The sequence below is a fragment of the Falco biarmicus genome, chromosome Z (genome assembly GCF_023638135.1).
Source record: "Falco biarmicus isolate bFalBia1 chromosome Z, bFalBia1.pri, whole genome shotgun sequence".
NCBI lineage: Eukaryota > Metazoa > Chordata > Aves > Falconiformes > Falconidae > Falco > Falco biarmicus.
Genome location: NC_079311.1, coordinates 23,900,263 through 23,923,250, shown reverse-complemented (window position 1 = coordinate 23,923,250; position 22,988 = coordinate 23,900,263). Strand labels below are relative to the sequence as shown.

Here is a 22,988-nt window from a genome sequence, read left to right as displayed (position 1 = left end):
TCTGTTTATCTTGGCTTTAGGAGTTCGGAGTTTCTAGGTAGTATCTAAAATCATCCTCTACATCCTGTTACTCTACTGAAAGTTCACTAGAACCAAATGCATTTCTTGATGTAAAACCATTACTGAAGAAAACAAGAGTGGGAGAGACAAACCAAAAAGTGCATTGACCACTACATTACATGACGGCCAAGGGAATCCCTCAAAAACTGCTGTTTTTTGATGAGAAATTTGGTTACTCCAAATTAAATGTGTAACGCTGAGTTTGCATGCCCTGATTTAATTTTACAGATGCTCAGTATTCTATTTATGTATTAAATGAGCATTTGTTTGCTTTACTGGTTTTATCCCTGTAAACTTGAAAAAGTGTTAATTTAACTCTTCAGTTTTGCATTTGCAATAAATAATCTTGTCCATATGCAAATTAGTCATTGTAACAAAAAAATGTTAATTTGAAGAAGTTTTAAAGGAAAACTTTGAAATACATAGTTGGCAGGTTTTTTAGCTTAATTTAAACTTAAAAATTCATGTAATCGTCCTTATCCTTTGTCTGAATTATTGTATCTAATACCACACAACAAAGAGTTTTTCACTGAAGAGCATCTTTACATGAAAGTGTGATTCATACAGAACGCAGGTTTTTTAAGACAATTAATTTTAAGTATATTTTTAGATTTCTCAAACTGAAACACTTTCATTAGCATGTTTATTTAATCTTCTTGTACAATGGAAATTTGAATGTCTTTGCTATTGGTCGTAAAGATTAATACAGTTACATACAGCTACCACCCACTTCTTCTGGCCATTTAACGACAAAGTAAGATTTTTTAATTATGAAAGCTGAAGTAGTAGTAGTATGTAGTTATTTCTAAATAGCACAGGGGTTTTGTGCCATTAAATAAGGGGGTTTTGCTCATGTGTACCATTCAGATTTCATTTCAGCTTAATTTTATGTGTATTTTTTAAATGTAACTGTATTTTTAAAATCATTTGACCTGCAGGTGGAAATGGTGTATTCATTGTTATCAATGCTTGGTACTCATGATAAAGATGACATGTCAAGAACATTGCTAGCCATGTCTAGCTCCCAAGACAGCTGCATAGCCATGCGTCAGTCTGGATGTCTTCCTCTCCTCATCCAGCTTTTACATGGCAACGATAAAGACTCTGTCTTGTTAGGAAACTCTCGTGGTAGTAAAGAGGCCCGTGCCAGAGCCAGCGCAGCACTGCATAACATCATTCACTCCCAGCCTGATGACAAACGAGGCAGACGGGAAATCCGTGTGCTCCATCTTCTGGAGCAGATCCGTGCTTACTGTGAAACGTGTTGGGAATGGCAGGAAGCACATGAACAAGGCATGGATGAAGACAAAAACCCAAGTAGGTTCTGCAAGCCATATAAAAATTTTTCAAGGATATATTGAAAATAGTGAATTTGCAGAAAGTGCAACTTTAATCTGACTTGTTAAATGTGAGTTTTCCTATATATATGTGTGTGTATGTGTGTATAGATTTGTTGTTTTTTTTTTAGTTGAGGTAGTGTTAGGAAATCTTACCTATTACAGTTATGATACCCAATTTAGAAACTTGTTATTTAAATCATAGACCTTGGTGTGCTTTCCAGATAATAGTTCTAGTGGTTTATATTTATAATGTGTAAATCAATATTGAATATGTACTCCATCTATTTTACGTTTTAATGAATAATGAAGCATTTAGGTAAATAATGCCAAGTTGTTTTTCATACGGGTGTATTCAGGAGATGGCACATTTCATTTAGGACAGGGACAGAGAGCACAAATTAAATAATCTCCGTCTATTCAATATCATATGAACTGTTACTTATAATGCATGTAAGAAAAATTTCAGTATTAAAATATGAAAGTGACACTGTAAGGGAGTTTTCTCAGGGAACAGTCAGGAAAAGGATATAACCTTCTGCATTGCTTAGCTGCTTTTATGAATTGAGGGTATTTTGTAATACTGTCTGTAGGTGTCTCTTGACAGACGTACCACTGAAATCAGTGGGCTTTGTCATGGGTTTTGGAGTTACTGCAAGAGCCATGTAGCAGGAGCAGTGCTCTGAAGATGATGTACTGATGTACCGATACCATTCGAGCATTAGCCAGAATCTAACTCACAAAAATATGGACTTAAAACCTCTCAGTTAGAGAGTCATAGTATACTGTAGGTTGGAAAAGACCTTTGAGATCATCCAGTACCAAAAAAAAAAAAAGTTTAATTAACCATTCATAAGGACATAATACCCAAAGAAACAGCATCACATTAAGTGACATTATTTAATACCATGAGAATATTTAACCTTACTGATTTGTTTCACTAAGATTATTAATTTTTAAAAGTAATATGATAATTTTTGTACTGGGAGTCATATGTCTTAATGCATACGTTCAGGATTCTCCCTAATTTCTTTTTAGCATCAAATATATTTCTACTACACACATTTGTTAGTAACATTCTTAACTAATTGTCTGTTCATGGATTACTGGGAAAATACAAACTCTGAACAAAACTGATTTGTTTTAAAATTAGATTTGCTTTGGGGTACTTAATAATCTAGGCAAAATCGCCTAGGAAATACTAATTGTTATCTATTTCTGGATCAGTGCCTGCTCCAGTGGATCATCAGATCTGTCCTGCAGTGTGTGTTCTGATGAAACTTTCATTTGATGAAGAACACAGACATGCAATGAATGAACTTGGTAAGGCCAAATGTATTTCTCTTGACTTTCTTCGGAAAGCTTTCTGGAAATGCTCACACTTGCCATGTACCTCACTGGTACATTTTTTTACTGCTTTTTTTACTACTAGTTTAAACAGATCATCAGTTTGTTTGTGTCAGTTTTTGCCCTCTAAGTGATGAATGCAGTTTAAATTAACCAGACCATATTGCAGTAGATAAATTTTGTCAGTTACACTTCCTGGGATGAATTGTGAATTTTGGAAGAGCGTAATTATTATGGAAATATGTGCAATTTTAGAAGTATTGGACTTATAATGGAGAATACTTTCAATGGTGGGAGATTTTTTATTGGTGTCTTGCGTTTGTTTTGTTTGTCCTGAGTTGGTTCCTGTTTAACAGCCTGAATTTTTTAGTTCATGTCAGTAAATTCTGTGCATGGAATTTTCCTTAATTTGCCAATTTCGTAATCAATGAAAATATTTTATTTATTTTCCTCAGAAAATAATTTCAGTGGTAATAATTAAATCAGTAATACTCAGATTTACTAAATAGCCTTTTATGTAGCTGGTATGAGTTAATTGGTAAAACATGATTTTGGCTGGGTGGAATTAAAAGATGAGTGTACTGCTAACTTTCTCGTAATTCCTCCTGTTCCCATTTTGCCCTGAAACCTCAATGTCGTGTTATCATACCTTTCAGCTGTTACTAAGTACAAGATTCAAGATCCAGAGTCAGTATTTAACAGTTTATCTCTCTGAGCATTCTGGTTTTCAGTCGTTTGACATTTGTTGTATACATAAAAATGCACTTTGTTCATTGGTATGTATGATAGAGTACAGGTATTATTTATTTTCTTACTTGTTTGTTTTCAAAGGAGGCTTGCAGGCCATTGCTGAACTGTTACAAGTGGATTGTGAAATGTATGGACTTACAAATGATCACTATAGTGTTACCTTAAGGAGGTATGCTGGAATGGCTCTGACAAACTTGACTTTTGGAGATGTGGCAAACAAGGTAAGAGTAGAATTTTAAACACAGTAATTTCAGTTAATGTTTGAATTGTAATTCTCAAGGTGGATGATGAAAGTCTCCAGGATAAGTTACTGAGTTTTGAGCTCAAGACAGAAGTTCAAAATATCTGTCATTACGTCCTGTTTCTGACAGAGAGCACCAGAAACTGAACTTTGTATGATGCAAGTATAGTATCAACTCTCATACTAAATTAAAAAATGTCACTGAAAGTAAGGATTTTATCTATTGGCTTAATTTTTTATGAGCATTAGATTCGTATAGCACATAATGGCTGTGGAACAAAGATTACAGATAGTGGCTGTTTTTTCCGAGAATGTTGAACTAATACTGCTAATTGAGTCAGATTTTGTAAAGTTGTCAGTTACTTAACAATACTACTACTTTCTGAAATCTTGCAAATTTCCTCTTCCTTCAGGCTGGAGCTTGCTTTTAAATATTTGGAATGTATCTGGCTCATAATGGGCACTACTTCAAATTATTATAAGAGAAAGTAGGTTCTATAATTTCTGACAAGGGCCCTGCTTTCAAAAGATGGAAAGTTTCAATTATTTCTTGCCCCAGAGTTTGCCAAGCTATGGAACTTACAAATAACTTTGTACTGAGAAGACTTTTATCCTTCTGCTCTAGAGGAAGACATTTCAGGAGTGAATGGAAATAACAGGCTTATATGACTTGGGTTTTGTTCCAAGTTTTAGCCCAGAGTAAAGCATAAGTCCTTGCTTCAGATTGAATCATAGAACAGTTTGCCTTGGAAGAGACCTTAAAGATCATCTAGTTCCAGCCCCCCTGCCATGGGCAGGGACCCCTTCTTCCAGACCAGGTTGCTCAAAGCCCCATCCAACCTGGCCTCGAACACTTCCAGGGATGGGGAATCCACAGCTGCTCTGGGCAGCCTGTTGCCCAGAAAATGAATTGCTTCACAAAAGATTTGCTCTTTATATCATGCAATTTGTAACCACTACAGGGCTGCAGTTACTGGGTTTATAACATAAACTAAACTACTCGGAGATGTAAATGTACATGCTGTCCAGCTGATGAGTAGTACAGCTTTAACATGTACTTTGGTTTTGAATAATTCTAAAGTGTGCTTTGTCACAATTTCAACATAAGCCTTACATTTTTTTCAATTGCTGTTGTATTCTGAAAATGTTACTCTTCAGATGTCAGAAATGTTGTTACATTTGTGTCAGTTTTAAATACTCATATTACTTTTCATGCTATGTTTATTTGAAAGAAAAAATAGAATTGTGACACTTGATAGATAGTAGGTAATAACACATTGCCAGCTCAAAGGTGATTTTTCTCTGGTGCGTGGTCAAGAAGGCTGCTAAGGTAGTAAAGTTCCCAATGAAGTCCTAGATCTGTTGTCAAAAGTAGGAAATGTAGCACAATTTTGCTGCTTATGTATTGTCCAGAATAGAAACTGATAGTTACACTTAACTTTTTAGTAGTTGTAAACCAGATATTTATTGTTGGCAACATACATTACTAAGTTTTTATTGAACTTCAGATATGATCAGCTTAAGATATCAAAACATTGTGCAGAAGCAAGCCACCTAACCTGTTGTTAAATAGTATTAATTTTATTTTCTTGCTCTGATTCCTAACAGGCTACATTATGTTCTATGAAAGGCTGCATGAGAGCTCTTGTAGCCCAACTAAAATCTGAAAGTGAAGACTTACAGCAGGTACCGTCCTTTTGAGATTAAGTACCTCTTCGGCTTGGGCATTTCCATCACTTTTCATCCTATGAATTTCACTGCATTGTATTAAAATAATGTATTCCTTTTCTAATATTTACCTGCCTTCTATTCACCTAGTCTTGCAACTGGTTATTTTTATACTTTAATTCTATCACATTCATGAAGTTGAAGTAAGTACAACTTCTTGTAATAATGCTTATCTGAGGGTCATACTCTGTTTTTTCACCAAAGCACGCATAGCACATGGATCTGTTAGTGGAAGTCCAGTTCTAAAGATAGATATGAGTGACCTTAGATTCTCTAATTTAGTTTACTAGTGATGGTGCTAATGGACTGGGATTACCCAGAGAGTTAATACAGTATTGCAGTTCCTCCTACTCCTCCTACAAGTTGCAGCAAGTAAACAATAAGGGAATAATAGTAGATGAAGCTGCATTTTGAAAGAGAATGTGCATTTGATTTGACGAGTCATACATAACTACCCTTGACGTCAGCACCTCCCAAAGAAGTTTTCTAAGTACGAGCAAGATGTTCAGTGTGACACCTGAGTGTCTCTTCCAATGGCTCCTGCTGTGTAAAGAAAACAGCCTGAAAATAGGTGTCTTCAGGAGGTGCTTAGGGTGATCCTGAGAGTTGGGACTGCAGAACTGTTCTTCATTGGTATGGAACTTGTTTAATATTATTAAATATTAAATTACAGTTCATTTTAATGAATATATAGTAAACAAACTGGAACAGCTTTTGGGAAGGAAAACCCTGTTTTCCTTGCAATTTGAGTGAATTACCAGATAAAAGAAGAATTTTAAGTAGAATTTACTTCATCTCTTAAAACACAAAAAAATTTCTCCACTAGAGGAGGAACTAGCTAGTTATGATTTACAAAATAATTAGAATTACAGCAAAGGTTATTGGGTAAACTCTGATTTGGTATTGGGGCAGAAACTAAGTATACTTACTATTAGTGACAAGGAAGTCACGGATGCATGGGCCCTTTGACCCGTGGTTTGTCTCCAGCCACTGGTATGTAGACCGTCATACATATGCATGCACACAAAGAAGTCCCTCACTCAGGAAAAGTTAGAAATGGTTTTTAATAAGAATATGGGACAGACTGCTTATTGGGCAAAGGGCCTGGCCATATAAGCGTATCAGCCAGCTGACTGTTTAGGTGCAACTGTGCCTTTCTGTCCTCTTATCCTTGTTCTTTACCCAATATTGTACCACTCCAAATCACCTGGATCCATCCTTTTTCCTGCTTTTGGAACTTTTGGGTCCTCCCATCCCATACCAAGTCTTCTGCAATTCCAGAATGCTCTTCCCTTGAATACCATAAAATGGCCCACATCCCTAGGTCAGGACTTCTGGACTGACCTGCCTTGGTCCAGAAGGTGCAAAGAGCTCTTCCGTTGACTTCCTTGAATGGGTGTCACACCTGGGCCATGGGGCTGCAGACCTGCGGGCAGAGCCCTGGAAAGAGCCTGGACAGGGTGCCCCCCCCTCAGAGCCCTCAGTTTGGGTTCCTGCCTGCCCCTGGGCCCCTGCGCTCCTCTGGGCATGTCGAGATGGGCCCCTGGTGAGATGATTGCTCCTGGAGCCACCACAGGAGCCGCCAGGGAGGGGTATCACTGGGCTCTTCCGTCTGCCACTGCCTCCCTGTGCTCCCTCGTCCGTGTGAGCAGGGGAGCGTTCATCACATAATCTAACAAGCTTATGCACTTCTGTGACAATGAGAACATCCATAGGTAAACGTTTTCTATCAAATACATTTCACAAGGAATAATACATGCTTACTGCAGCCCATAAATGGATGGTGTTTAGTATGTAAGGGTTGTCTGCTATAGTGACAATTCTACCTCAGTCTAGCTGCTGCCGAGGACAAGGACATAGGCTGAACGGCTACTCGTTTTCTGTAGATAACTATTCTGATTGTAAAAGACACAGTGTATTTTTTAAAGGCTTTAAAAAGCTTCATAAACATTAATCAAAGTAATCATACCATCTGAGAGACAAGCAAAATGTTAACTGTTCTATTTTACAAGCAGAATAGCTGAGAAAAAAATTATATAATTAAGTATCTCCTGAGATTACGTAGGTCTACTGCAGACATCAGAATAGAGCACAAATCTGAATTTTTGGACCAGTTTTTCAACCAGCTTGGAAAACAGGGAACCTGATTTTGAATCTTTCTTTTTAGGTACCCACACACAAAAGCCTTTGATCAAACTTCATACTGAAATGTTAGAACAGTCTAGCAGACAACACAACAAAAAGCAGATTTGAGCAAATTTTAGTTTAGATACTGAACGTGACCACTGTTAATCCATAGCATTCCAGAAATCCAGAAGGAAAGTCTGGTAACCTGCTAAAGTAGCTATATTGAAACACATTATTTTTCTTTTATGTGTTGCAGGTCATTGCAAGTGTGTTGAGGAACTTGTCCTGGCGAGCAGATGTAAACAGTAAAAAGACTCTAAGAGAAGTTGGAAGTGTGAAAGCATTGATGGAATGTGCTTTAGAAGTTAAGAAGGTATCGTGTATAACTGATTGAGATAAATTTTGGAAAGATTGCATTTATTTTACACAAAACACAAATACTGTCCTTTTTTTGATAAAAAGTTGGTGAAATATTTGGGATGGTTTAGGTAGAAGTATTTAAGATATTATTTAAGATATAAAGAAGGTTTGAAGAGTAGAGTTGCTCTGACTTAACATAGCAGCAGACCACAGTGCAGCAGTGACATCTCAATACCACTAGTATTTCTGTAATTTTTTATTTACGAGGGTTGACAGCTTTTGCCTTTCAGTTTTATGAGCTGTGCTGTTGAAACAGCTGTTTTTTAAAATTTTGCAATTTAATAAAGCCTCTTTTGAGTTAGTGAATAGATAACTACAGCCAGCAAGTATTGTGGCACACATTTCTGAAAACTTTGAGGAAAGCAATACCAAATCCATAGCTGAAGGAGAGAATCAAACAGAAGTATTTACATGTGCACTGCTGCCTGCATCAGGCTTACCAGCCCAGAAAGTAGAAACTGGAACATAAAATAACTCCTTGAAGCTAACTTAATTTCTGAGAGCTTGTGATCAATAGTTGAAAACTTCTCTAATTTTCTAAATATGTCATTTTGTTATTTTCCTAGGAATCCACCCTAAAAAGTGTTCTGAGTGCCTTATGGAATTTGTCAGCACATTGTACTGAGAACAAAGCTGATATATGTGCTGTTGATGGTGCTCTTGCATTTCTAGTCAGCACACTGACATACCGGAGCCAAACAAACACTTTAGCGATTATAGAAAGTGGAGGAGGAATACTAAGAAATGTTTCTAGCTTAATTGCTACTAATGAGGACCATAGGTAGGTATATTTTTTCTGAAAATCTTCAGCAGTTCCACATGTGTATTAGACAGTTTCTGAGTCTTAATATGAATGCATGTACTAAGTATGGTAGTTAAGTACGGTTAATTTTTAATGCATTTGATAAGGCAAGTATTTCACTTAAATAACAGGAAAGTGCGAAGAGGTTAAGACCTACTGCTTGTTAATGGTGAACTGTACTAAAAGCTAACTATTCGTATTTGTAATAGGATTTGATTAGCATTCAGATGAAAGCTAGAGGAAATACGAGATAAATTTGCACTGGAGAACTCATGATTTTCCTTCTAAGGGCAAAACTTGCCTCTAGCGTAATAGGTTTTTGTTTTGTTTTGTCTCTTACCCTTCTTAAATGCCACTACTGATGTTTATTTTCAATTACTCAACACCAGGCAAATCTTGCGAGAGAACAGCTGCTTACAAACCTTGTTACAACACTTGAAGTCACACAGTTTGACAATAGTCAGTAATGCATGTGGGACCCTGTGGAATCTTTCTGCACGAAATGCAAAGGATCAGGAGGCGTTGTGGGACATGGGAGCAGTCAGCATGCTGAAAAATCTCATTCACTCAAAACACAAAATGATAGCCATGGGTAGTGCTGCAGCTCTAAGAAACCTCATGGCAAACAGGCCAGCAAAATATAAGGATGCTAACATTATGTCTCCAGGATCAAGCTTACCATCTCTTCATGTCCGAAAACAAAAGGCACTGGAAGCAGAATTAGATGCTCAGCATTTATCAGAGACTTTTGACAACATTGATAATTTAAGCCCAAAAGCATCTCACCGTAATAAGCAGAGACATAAGCAAAATATATACAGTGACTATGTCTTGGATTCCAGTCGGCATGATGATGGTATATGCAGATCAGAGAGTTTTAATGCTGGTAATATGACTGTACTTTCGCCATATCTAAATACTACAGTATTGCCTGGCTCCTCCTCTTCCAGTAGAGGAAACATAGAAAATTCTCGATCTGAGAAAGACAGAAGTCTTGATAGGGATCGAGCGGTAGGTTTAAATACCTATCATCCTACTGCAGAGAATACTGGGAACTCCTCTAAGAGAATAGGAATGCAGATTTCTACCGCTGCAGCTCAGATCGCCAAAGTTATGGAAGAAGTAACAAGCATGCATATTCCACAAGAAGACAGAAGTTCTGGTTCCACTTCAGAAATGCACTGTTTGACAGAAGACAGAAATGCCCCAAGGAGATCAGCCACTGCCCACACTCACTCAAACACATACTTTCCTAAACCTGAGAATTCAAACAGGACATGTCCTATCCCGTACACAAAAATGGAATACAAGAGAGCTTCAAATGATAGTTTAAATAGTGTCAGCAGCAGTGATGGCTATGGTAAAAGAGGCCAAATGAAACCTTCCATTGAATCTTACTCTGAAGATGATGAAAGTAAATTTTGTAGTTATGGTCAATATCCAGCAGACTTGGCACATAAGATTCATAGTGCAAATCATATGGATGACAATGACGGAGAGCTAGACACTCCTATTAATTATAGTCTTAAATACTCAGATGAACAGTTAAATTCTGGAAGGCAAAGTCCCTCTCAGAATGAAAGATGGGCAAGGCCTAAGCACATAATAGATGATGAAATGAAACAAAATGAACAAAGGCAGTCAAGGAGCCAGAATGCAACCTACCCCGTGTACACTGAAAGTGGAGAAGATAAACACATGAAATACCAGTCACCTTTTGGACAGCAAGAGTGTGTTTCTTCCTTCAGATCAAGAGGATCCAGTGGTTCAGATCAGAACAGAGTAGGCTCATCTCTTGGAATGAATCAGAAAGTAAACCAGTCCTTGTGCCAGGTTGATGATTATGATGATGATAAGCCAACCAACTATAGTGAACGTTACTCTGAGGAGGAACAACAGGAAGAAGAAGACAGACCAACTAATTACAGCATAAAGTACAATGAAGAGGAACATCATGTCGATCAGCCTATTGATTATAGTTTAAAATACTCAACAGAAGTTCCTCCTTCTCAGAAGCCATCTTTCACTTTTCCGAAGACTTCTTCAGTGCAACACGCTAAAACTGACCATATTTCCGCAAGCAGTGGGAGCACATCGGCCCCCTCAGCTGGTTCAAAGAGACAGAATCAGCTTCACCCAAATTCTGCCCAGAACAGAGGTGGTCATGCACAAAAGACTGCCTCTTGTAAAACTCCCTCTATTAATCAGGAAACTATACAGACTTACTGTGTGGAAGATACCCCAATATGTTTTTCAAGGTGTAGCTCTTTGTCATCTTTGTCATCAGCTGAAGATGAAATAGGACGTGATCAATCCACACGTGTGGCAGATGCTAATAACACGCTACAGATATCAGAACTAAAGGAGAACAGTGGGTCTCTACCTACAGAAGGTGCAGTAAGTGAAATCACATCAACATCACAACACATCAGAACAAAATCCAGTAGACTTCAGACTTCTAGTTTGTCTCCTTCTGATTCCTCTAGACATAAAGCTGTTGAATTTTCTTCAGGTGCCAAATCTCCCTCAAAGAGTGGTGCACAGACTCCTAAAAGCCCACCAGAACATTATGTGCAGGAAACACCACTCATGTTCAGCAGATGCACTTCTGTAAGTTCCCTGGATAGTTTTGAAAGCCGTTCAATTGCTAGTTCAGTTCAAAGTGAGCCTTGCAGTGGAATAGTAAGTGGTATTATAAGTCCCAGTGACCTTCCAGACAGCCCTGGACAAACAATGCCTCCAAGCAGAAGTAAAACTCCGCCGCCTGCTCAGGGAGTTCAAGTAAAAAGAGATGTAGCTAAAGGTAAAGTACCTAGTGCGGAAAAGAGAGAGCCTGGTCCTAGACAGGCAGCTGTAAATGCAGCTGTCCAAAGAGTTCAGGTACTACCAGATGCTGATACACTGTTACATTTTGCTACAGAAAGCACACCAGATGGGTTTTCTTGTTCTTCCAGCCTGAGTGCTCTCAGTCTTGATGAGCCATTTATACAGAAAGATGCAGAGTTAAGAATAATGCCTCCAGTTCATGAAAATGAACATGGAAATGAAGTGGAACCTGAACAGTCAGATGATACAAAGGATAACAAGAAGAAGAAAGCAGAGAAGCCTGCTGAAGCAGAAAAAGACATTCTGGATGATTCTGATGATGATATTGAAATACTGGAAGCATGTATTATTTCTGCAATGCCAACAAAGTCTTCACGTAAAGCCAAAAAGCCTTCTCAAACACCTGCTCCAAAAATACCTCCTCCTGTAGCCAGAAAGCCTAGCCAGTTGCCAGTTTACAAACTTTTGCCTTCACAAAGCAGATTGCAGTCCCAGAAGCATGTGAGTTTTACACCAGGAGATGATATGCCACGGGTATATTGTGTTGAGGGTACACCAATAAATTTTTCAACAGCTACATCTCTGAGTGATCTCACAATAGAATCTCCCCCAAGTGAGTTGGCCAATGTAGACAGTGTGGGAATGGGAGCAGAGTCCAGGGAATTTGAAAAGCGAGACACCATTCCTACGGAAGGTACAAGTACCAATGACTCTCAGAGAGCAAAAAGCTCAACTGTGACTGCCCCAGGCCTGGATGAAGACAAAACAGAAGAGGGTGATATTCTGGCTGAGTGCATCAACTCAGCTATGCCAAAAGGAAAAAGTCACAAACCTTTCAGAGTGAAGAAGATAATGGATCAAATTCAACAAGCATCTTCATCTCTAAGTAATAAAAACCAACCAGAAGGTGAGAAAAAGAAGCCAACGTCACCAGTAAAGCCTGTTCCCCAAAATAATGAATATAGAACACGTATAAGAAAAGCCACAGAGCCTAAAAGCAATGTTAATAATGACAGAAGCTATCCAGAGAACAGAGATGCAAAGAAACAGAATCTTAAAAATAATTCAAGAGATTTTAATGACAAATTGCCAAATAATGAAGAGCGTGTAAGAGGAAGCTTTGCATTTGATTCCCCTCATCATTACACACCTATTGAGGGAACTCCGTATTGTTTTTCACGGAATGATTCCCTAAGTTCTTTAGATTTTGATGATGATGATGTTGACCTTTCAAGGGAGAAGGCAGAATTAAGAAAAGGAAAAGAAACAAAGGAAACAGAAACCAAAGGCTGCACTAATCCAGAACAGTCTTCAAATCAGCAGCCAAGTAACAGGACACAAGTTTGTCAGAAACACCCAACAGGCAGAAGCCAGCCTAAAACTTTCTCTCAGTCAACTAAAGATATTCCAGACAGAGGAGCAGCTACAGATGAAAAAATGCAGAATTTTGCCATCGAAAACACACCGGTTTGTTTTTCTCGCAATTCATCTCTTAGTTCCCTCAGTGATATTGATCAAGAAAACAATAACAACAAAGAAGGGGAACCTGCAAAACATACTGAGGCTCCAGATCCACAGATGGAATCAAACAGACCACAGACTTCTGGTTATGCACCTAAGTCATTTCATGTTGAAGATACTCCTGTATGTTTCTCCAGAAACAGCTCTCTGAGTTCTCTTAGTATCGATTCAGAAGATGATCTTTTGCAGGAATGCATTAGTTCTGCTATGCCTAAGAAGAAAAAGCCCTCAAGAATAAAGAGTGAAAGTGAAAAAAATAATTCCAGAAATACAGGTGGTATATTGGCAGAAGATTTAACGCTGGATTTGAGGGAGATACAGAGGCCAGATTCAGAACATGGTTTCTCACCTGATTCAGAGAACTTTGATTGGAAAGCTATACAAGAAGGTGCAAATTCTATAGTTAGTAGCTTGCATCAAGCTGCGGCTGCTGCGTCACTGTCTAGGCAAGCTTCATCAGACTCTGATTCTATCCTTTCACTGAAATCTGGTATTTCTCTAGGGTCTCCGTTTCATCTTACCCCAGACCAAGAAGAAAAACCTTTCACTAGTAATAAAGGTCCAAGAATTCTTAAGCCAGGAGAGAAGAGTACACTGGAGTCTAAAAAAGTAGAATCTGAAAGCAGGGGAATCAAAGGAGGGAAGAAAGTGTATAAAAGCATAATTACAGGAAAAACTCGCTCCAATTCTGAAGTTTCAAGCCAGCTGAAGCAGCCACAGCAGACAAGCGTGCCTTCAATTTCACGTGGTAGGACAATGATACATATTCCAGGAGTTCGAAATAGTTCTTCAAGTACTAGTCCTGTTTCCAAAAAGGGTCCCCCACTCAAAAACGCAAACTCCAAGAGTCCCAGTGAAGGCCAAAGTCTGACGAGTTCTCCAAGAGGAGTCAAGTCATCAGTGAAACCTGAGCCAGCTCCTGTAACGAGGCAACCATCAGGGTTGAACCAGAGTGTATCAAGTAAAGGACCTTCTAGATCAGGGTCTAGAGACTCCACTCCATCTAGACCTCAACAGCAGCCGTTAAGTAGGCCTCTGCAATCTCCCGGGCGAAACTCCATTTCCCCAGGAAGAAATGGTATCAGTCCTCCCAACAAACTGTCACAGTTGCCAAGGACATCATCTCCTAGCACAGCTTCGACTAAATCTTCGAGTTCAGCTAGAATGTCATATACATCACCAGGCAGGCAGATGAGCCAGCAAAACCTTACAAAGCAAACTGCCTTACCTAAGAGTACCAGTAGTATTCCACGAAGTGAGTCTGCTTCAAAAGGGTTAAACCAAGCTCTCAGCAGTGGTGGATCAAACAAAAAGACTGAACTATCCAGAATGTCATCCACAAAATCTAGCGGAAGTGAATCTGACAGATCGGAGAGACCTGTTCTTGTTCGTCAGTCAACTTTTATTAAAGAAGCTCCAAGCCCAACTCTGAGACGGAAATTAGAAGAGTCAGCTTCGTTTGAATCTCTGTCTCCTTCCAGGTCAGATTCTCCTACAAGGTCGCAACTACAGACCCCAGTTTTAAGTCCGTCTCTTCCAGATATGTCTTTATCCATTCATTCAGCTGCCCAGACTAGTGGTTGGCGAAAATTGCCCTCTAATCTGAGCCCTTCTGTAGAATATGATGGGAGACCAGCAAAACGTCATGATATAGCTCGTTCTCATTCTGAGAGTCCTTCTAGATTGCTGATCAATAGATCGGGAACATGGAAGCGTGAGCATAGTAAGCACTCCTCATCACTTCCTCGTGTAAGCACTTGGCGAAGAACTGGAAGTTCCTCCTCGATTCTGTCAGCTTCCTCAGAATCCAGTGAAAAGGCAAAAAGTGAAGATGAAAAGCAACACGGAAGTTCTCTTTCTGGACACAAGCAAAGTAAAGAAAGCCAAGCACCAGCAAAAGGCACTTGGAGAAAAATAAAAGAAAACGAAATTCCTCAGATAATGAATGATCCTCAGCATTCTTTCTCTGGTGCCACAAATGGCTCCGATTCCAAAACTCTCATCTATCAGATGGCGCCAGCCGTCTCTAAGACAGAGGATGTGTGGGTGCGGATAGAGGACTGCCCAATTAACAATCCTAGATCTGGAAGGTCCCCAACTGGAAATACTCCCCCTGTTATTGACAGTGTTTCAGAGAAGGGAGGTGTGAATGGTAAAGATTCTAAAGAGACACAAGAAAAACAAACCCCGGGGAATGGAGGTGTTCCTGTTCGTACCATTGGTTTAGAAAACCGTCTGAACTCTTTCTTTCAGATAGAGAGTCCAGACAAGAAAGGCACTGAAACAAAGCCTCTGCAGAATAATGCTGTTCCCACACCAGAAAATAACGAAAGTACTGTAAGCGAGCGTACACCATTCAGTTCCAGTAGCTCAAGCAAACATAGCTCCCCTATCGGTGCTGTTGCAGCAAGAGTGACTCCTTTCAACTACAATCCAAGCCGCAGGAAGAGTAGTGTGGACAGTAGTTCTGCTCGGCCATCACAAATACCAACACCAGTAAATAACAGCATGAAGAAACGCGACTCCAAGTCTGAAAATCCAGACTCCAGTGGAACTCAGAGTCCTAAACGTCATTCTGGTTCTTACCTGGTAACTTCTGTTTAAGTGCAACAAAAAATAAACAAAACTGTATTAAATACAGCAGCTATTTAGAAACTGTTTCAGATGAAACTTAAAGATTGGGGATTGAACTTTTTTGTTTTTATTTGTTGTAAATAGGTTTGATTCTTGTTAGAAGGTCCTTGTTCTGGAAGCCATATTTGATAGTATACTTTGTCTTCACTGGTAATATTTTGGAGGAATACCTGATTGAGTTTGGAATAAAATTGTTAATGCAAGTATATTTGTACAGTATGTTTAACATGTATTTAATTAGCATCCCATCCCATAATCCTTTAAATATTGCTTGTCGTTGAAATCATGGAACATTGCAGATAGAGATGATAGTCATATTGCTTTATCAATCATTTCTAGATTACAAACTGACTAAACTACATCAGGGAAGAATTGCTATTATTTATGCAAAAAAGTATACTCTGTTCTAGTACTTGTGAGTCCATCTAACCCAATAATTAATCATGTGGCTGTGAAATTCACAGTAATATGGTTTCTGCTGAACAAGCTTTCCCAGCCTGCTTTTCTGCATGAATGGAACTGATGGTTCATTTTCTGAAGTAATGATTAACATTTCTGTGGTCACATAATGTGCATAGATAGTTCTGGTGTAACGATTTACACTTTCTTTGTGCTCTGCAAAAAAAAGAAAAAAAAAGCTGTGTAACTGTAAAACCTTGAACAAAATTATTTTACCTGAATTAGATTTTATCTTAAAGTAGGTAGAATTTTTTTGCTATGCTGTAACTTGTTGTATATTCTGGTATTTGAGGTGAGATGGCTGCTCTTTTATTAATGAGACATGGGTGATGTCTCAACAGAGACTAAAGTGAACATTTCAGAATAAATTATTACTATATGTAAATTGTGTGTGTTACTTCTGCATTACATAAAAATACAGTATTTTCTTTTGAGATGTCACCATATAATGTGTTGTATAATGCACTTACACTTAGGGCCTGATCTAGCAGAATCTTGCACCTCCAGTATTTGTTCTTCCTTAGCACTACAAATGGCTGTTACAGGATGCTAACGACAGTTGCAGATCAGGGCCTGCGTCTTCTGTAATATATTTGTAATTGGGACAGTTTCACACATCTCAGGTGCATAACAAGGCTAAAGGCAGGGTATTTCCAGTAGTCAAGGAGTATAATTGTTTTCATGACTGCAAGCCTGAAACAATACTGTGTTTATTAAAATAATATTTGTAAAACGAAAGATTTTTTTTTTCATTGGGAGAAATAATATAGAATGTGAAATAGTGACTATAAGATGAAATTTTAATTCTATTTGAAATGTTAATGCATTTTTTAATTTATTTTTTAAAAATTATTAAGGGGAAAATATCGCAAGAATCCCATGGCAGCAAGACATTTGTTGTCATAGTAGAAAAACAGTTTTATACACAAGCCAGGACATTTGCTGCCTTGAGCCTTTTTTCATGCAAATATGGTTTGTGCTAGAACAATGCTGAAAGGACAGATTTGTGCTTTAAAAATATAAATACAGTCTGAATTTAGATGAGAATTGGTTTAACGTAGAAATGTGAGACAACAGGATATTAACCATTCTGTGCATGATTGAACAAACCATGAAACAGTATGTCAAATTTGTTGCTTATCGACTGGACTATTCTAAAGTTAGCTAAGTAATTGGTATTCAGGATTCAAAATGCTCTGATTTCAGGAAGCCCTGAAATAGATCATTTTACCATTATGGTAGCTTTAACACAGTTGCAAAGTGTATCACACCTGTGGCTTTTGTACTCCATCTGATGGTGAAAAGAAACAATTTTTATCTTGAATTCACTGTAGACATGCACTGTTTACAAACAGAATTGAGATACTGTCAGCAGACAGAAGTCAATTCAGATAAAGTTAAAAGCCAATACCAAAAATACCTGTTTGGCAGAAGTGTCTTTCTTGGTCTTTTTCTTTGCTTCCTGTCAGATTTGCTTAGAGAGACGTGCTGTGTTTCTGTAGCATCTGGTGAATTAAGCAGCACTCCTCATGTTAGATTTTGAAATATTTTGTAGATAGTGTCTTCACAAAACTTTTAATGTGAATGTTAGCATCCTTTTAAAGATTAAATAGAGACAGATTATATGATGTGTTCAAAGTCAGGACTTCCTATTGGAGCAGCATACTGAAGTCCATCTTTTGAGTTTAAAATGCAAACCCGCTTCTGCGGTCGTGTCACACCATATGGATGTGATACTTCTTTTATGCTGGGCTTTTAACTACTAATATGAAGATACACCATATAATCCAAGATAGTTGTTTATCACCAGCTTTACATCTGTTTCCTGTCAATTTAAGAATTTAAATGTAAACTGAATCTCAGTAAAGAAATTCTGATTTCAGTTTTCTAACCAAGGGGATCTGAAGTTGTGAAACAATAAGTAGTTGTATGCGTATCAAACACCAGAATGTCTTTGAAAATTGTAGTGGCTTCTTTAGATAGTTTTGGAGGTAGTTCATGACCATTATAATTGGGAAGTCTCTCAATATCCTCATAAGTAACGTATATTTGTAGCAAAGACAGATGAGAAACTTCCCAACTGTAAGGGTAGTGATACACTAAAATATGCTTCCCATGGAAGTTGTTGCATTTCCATTATAGAAGTTTTAAGAAAAGGTTTATGAAACATCTCACAGGGATAGACTATAGTATATTTCACATTGCCTGTGTGCAGAGATGGACTTAAGTGATCTTTCAAAATCCTTTCCAGATCTACATTTCTCTGATTCTTTATCTAAAATGGTTAGTATCCACTAAAAGCCTTTTAGAATATTTAAGGACATCTGTGATGTTTGATTTTTGTTAGTGATGGGGATACAAAGTTATATTCTAAGCTTAACTATAAAAACAGATTCCAGAAATATAATTTTTTTTTAAAAATGGCTGCAATAAGTATATTTGGTCTTGGATTTTGTTAATGATGCCTAGATCCAGGACAGTCAGATTTGATTTATGCTGCTGAAGATTTACAGTTGTTCTTGTTTTTATTTTTATGAAGTTGCCACAGCAGGTGAAAGGACATTATTTATGTCAAGGCAAAACATAAGCAAGGAGCTAAGGAAACCAAGGCTCATTTTACTGTTCTGGGATGTGCTGCCTTTCTTTCCTCAGATTTTGGTAGAACTTCTGTGACTTGTGCTCAGACTTTTATTTGTCCTTGAATTAGCTTATCATATCCAAAACATATCAAACTTGTAATTAAAATTGAGTTTATACTGAAAATACACTCATAAAGCTCACTTCAGACTGACACATCTTTGTCCTCTTGATGTGAAACGCAGAAATTTGACCTTCTCACAAATTGTAATTAGTTCACTTTTCAAAATGTACATTCATTTAGTTTCTTGCAGTGTGTTCCAGTTAAAGTTATTGCTGAAAGTTCTTCTGACTAAATATTGCAAATGTTAAAGGGGAACTAATCTATTTCTGTTTTTCACGCGCAGTTCTCTGTCGAGAGTATTTTCCCCTGAAACCTTAAAGATATTCTCAGAACTCTGTCAGAGATGACAACTTAAAAATTGAAAGCCTTTGCTAGGATTTCCTGATGAGATTGGAATATTATTTCAAGCAGGATTTGGCTGCAGAATACGAGTATAGTTTCTGCTATGAACTTGAGTAAGGAACAGCATCCTTCAGCATAGACTAGTATGTTTAATGGCTTTGAGAAGTTAGTTGCTGTCTTGGGTAAAGGGGGAGGGAAAGAAAAGGGACAGTTTCAGAGACTTTAAGCCATACTATTCTAGAGACATACTTCCCTGTCTTCCCCAGTAAATGGCATAAGATGCACAGGAGACAGAACACTTTGACCGTGAATTAATGAGGGTTTATTTTGAAAGTATACCGGTAGACCATGAAACAGCAAAACTTCTGTTTGATAATGTGACAGCTGAATTTGACAGTTGCTTTGGAGTACTTCCTAACTGTCTGTCCTCTCATCCCCCTTAACAGAAATTGAGATTACCAAGAAGATAGCTGTGTATTATCTTCTTCATTCTTCTTAAGGATGAAGATCCATATTATTTCTAGAATCGAAGAAACAGCCTGCAGTATTGAAAGTTTTCTTCCTTCCATGCTCATGGCTGTGAATCCTGGCTCTCAACTGACCTTTCAGTGGACTAGTTCACATGTTACCTAGCTAGCAGAACTGGTGGGAGGAATAGGGTTAGTGCTGCATTTAGCATTCTGAATTTGCTCGACAAGTGCCACTGGAGCCAGCAGAAAAGAAAATAAAAGCTAGGGCTGGTAGGTAGAGGTTGGGATAGCTTCCTTTATGTGGGCAGTCAGTGGGTTTGGATCAAGCCATAGAGGCAATATTAAGCCAATATGCCAAGTTTTAAACCTGTTCTTCACCCTTTCTGAGAGAGCAAAGGCAAATTAGAGTTGAGGGATTTTTACTCTTGTTCACTCTGACCTTCTGCCTAATGGCCCCTAGTGCTTTGCATTTAAGTATGTCATGTTGGGGTAAGTCCTTTATCCTGGAAATTCTGACAACTAACCAGAAGTATTGCATCAGTCTATAGTTTGCGCTTGTGGAAAATAAATTTTTCCTAAATGAAAAAAATGCAAAGAACACATTTTCCTACCATATGTAAGATTCTAGGTGACAATTTTAAAATTTCTAATGTTAAATTCAATGCAGTAAACCCTTCCAGTAAAAATTTATTGCAGCTAGTTGTTTCTAGAAGAGGCTTGAAGAGGGAGAGAACATCTCCCTTCCCTAATGAAGACAGTACTACTGGTAGGGATGATCTGGAAAATGTTCAGGTGGACTTCTACAAGCTCTTCTATTCTGTCATTACCAGATGCCTCGCAGACTTGGCTTTTCTCATCTAGCTTTCAATAAATAGTATGAACAGCCATAAGAGTGTCACTAACAATCGTGTAGACTTCCACCTAAACATAACCTCATGCATCTACTGTAATTCCTTGCAAAGTTGCATCTGCCTGTCTGACAGCTTTTTTCTTGATGAGATGTGTGATGGATTAAGCTGCAAATCGGAAGTGAAGTGTCAGTTAATATGAAGCATGGCTTCCTCCACATGCTTAAATCTTCAAGGACCTTCTTAATACCAAATTACCCAAATGTATTCACTCTCTGGTTCCACAGCCATGTCCTTTGCACTTTTACATTTAACCAGAAGAGATGCCCATGCTTCTATTTTCATTTCAAATCACATGTAGAAATATGCTTCCTGCTTCATAGTTTCCTATATGCAGAATAATAGATTGTATCTTTAAATGTGTTTATAGAGAATGTTACGTAGTTAAGGTTGAGTTTTTAGTCAGAATGGTAAGTTAACTGGTTACGTGTTGTGTTTTGTTACTTATTGGAAGTGCAAGGGGATTTGTTGTGGTGCAGAAGAGCTTAAGAGCTCACAACAGTAATTAATGCAGGTGTCAATTTTTGATGCCAATGTTAATATAAAATATGTATTTAATACATAGGTTTTCTGTTGTCAACTTTTCAGTTTACCAGATGTGCTGTTTACTTACTGGGTAATGCTTCCCTAGCATAGTTCTGCAAATTACCTTTCTTAGGAAATTTCCACACAGTTACAGGCTTACATATTTATGAATTTCTGCCACTTCAAGATTTCAGGAAATTATTCTAATTTTGCGGTTTGTGAAAGCATCCTTTGCTTGAGTGGCTGTGGAATTGCAGTTAGGATATCAGGAGGATGCAGAGGGAGCTTCTCACTCAGTAAAACGCACTTCTGTCCAGATCTCGAGCCATATGTACAAACAGTATCTCTAATGCCCTACTTTTTGGTGGGATTTAACATGCATAAAGCTTGTGCTGGTTCTTTGCAGGTAATTAAATTGTCATCCTCTGAGATCAGATGCATTTTCCCACCTGTAAGTGTTGTTTCTCTTGAACAATCTCAGCCCACAGTTCCCTTCAGTTTTGTTGTTTGCTTCTGCCTGAGATGCATTACTGTTTATATCCTAACTCTGTAATTCTTTCTTCAACTATTCTAATGTATTTCGTTTCACAGTATACATATTCTGAATTTAGTCTTGCTATGCATAATTTATTTATTCCTTGCAGTGTTATATAAAATTTCCTCCTGGTTGCACCTTGTCAGAGTGGAATTCTTTTCTTGGCTACTACTAAAAGTTAGACGTCTTGTTTTCTGTATCAGAAATATGATTTGATTTTAAAAGAAAGTTGCTGTTAAGACCCTTGAGCAAGGATTCAGCATATCAGAACAAACACTCTCTAAAAAACATGCAGTTTTGTTTAGTGGTACTTGTGTTTCAGATAAAGTAAGTGGAAAAAAGAAGCTCAGAGACACATGGTTCACCAGTAATACGCTCTGTTCTCTTACATGTTTCATTTTAGAACAAACTGCACAAAACAAAATCTAGTTCCAACACGGTGTAATTCTGTAATCTCTATTACTTACAAGAGGTTCACAAGAAGGTTTACTTCAACTCATAAGCACAGCAAAGGCTTAGTTAATTCCAAAGTCTGCCTTTTCCATAAAGAATGCATTCTTTAGTCCCTGATTAGAGACTAGTAAGTGACCTAGATTGATTCATTCCCAACACACACACACACACACACACAAATGGATTTATATATACTTTGCACTCTTACACTTGCTTTAGACTTCGGTATAGTTAGAAGCATCTAAACTAAAAAAAGGCACTGTTGCTGACTTACTAAGATCCTTTGTTTTCTAATATTTGTAGTGCTCTGTTTCATAGTTCAGAAAATGAGTTCTAATTTCAGGACCGATTAGCTGATACCTTATTTTTGAAGTGTTCAAGAGAAAGATGCATTTAAGTCTTGATTTATATGCAGAAAAAGAAATTCCCTTGCTAGTAACTTAAACTTTTCAGAATAAAGAAAAGGTACTAATACTATCACCTGGAGTGATAGTATTTAATCTGTTTATTTAAACATACTTTAAGTCAGCAGGGATTGTGAAAACAAGGAGATTTTGAGTGATTACATTTAATACAAATGAAGGTAGGTCATGCCTAATTCTCTCCCTACTTCCAACAATCCTCTGACAAAAAGCATATTGTCTGGGCTAAATACAGAAGGGAAAAGGCAGTTTGGGTGCGCTGTTAACACAGTTCAGATTTACTTGTGTATATTACCTAGGTCATTGGCAAGGTCTCTGATGGCACACATTTAGAGTGGGCGTAGCTGTGGAAAAGCAGGATGGTAGATGTAAAAGTTAAT

The 22,988-nt window shown here is 37.9% G+C and overlaps 1 protein-coding gene across 2 annotated transcripts in view; it reads left to right on the top strand.

Moving 5' to 3' along the window:
* The window catches only part of APC (APC regulator of WNT signaling pathway), a 102,887-nt gene extending 81,012 nt beyond the window's left edge, over positions 1–21,875 (top strand). For both annotated transcript variants that reach the window (XM_056323799.1, XM_056323798.1), the window contains exons 10-16: positions 999–1,377; positions 2,625–2,720; positions 3,576–3,715; positions 5,344–5,421; positions 7,847–7,963; positions 8,577–8,791; positions 9,202–21,875. In XM_056323799.1, coding sequence (XP_056179774.1) covers positions 999–1,377; positions 2,625–2,720; positions 3,576–3,715; positions 5,344–5,421; positions 7,847–7,963; positions 8,577–8,791; positions 9,202–15,763 — 7,587 coding nt within the window. In that variant the 3' untranslated portion in view covers positions 15,764–21,875. The remainder of the gene's footprint in view (positions 1–998; positions 1,378–2,624; positions 2,721–3,575; positions 3,716–5,343; positions 5,422–7,846; positions 7,964–8,576; positions 8,792–9,201) is intronic.
* The last annotated feature ends 1,113 nt before the right edge of the window (positions 21,876–22,988 follow it).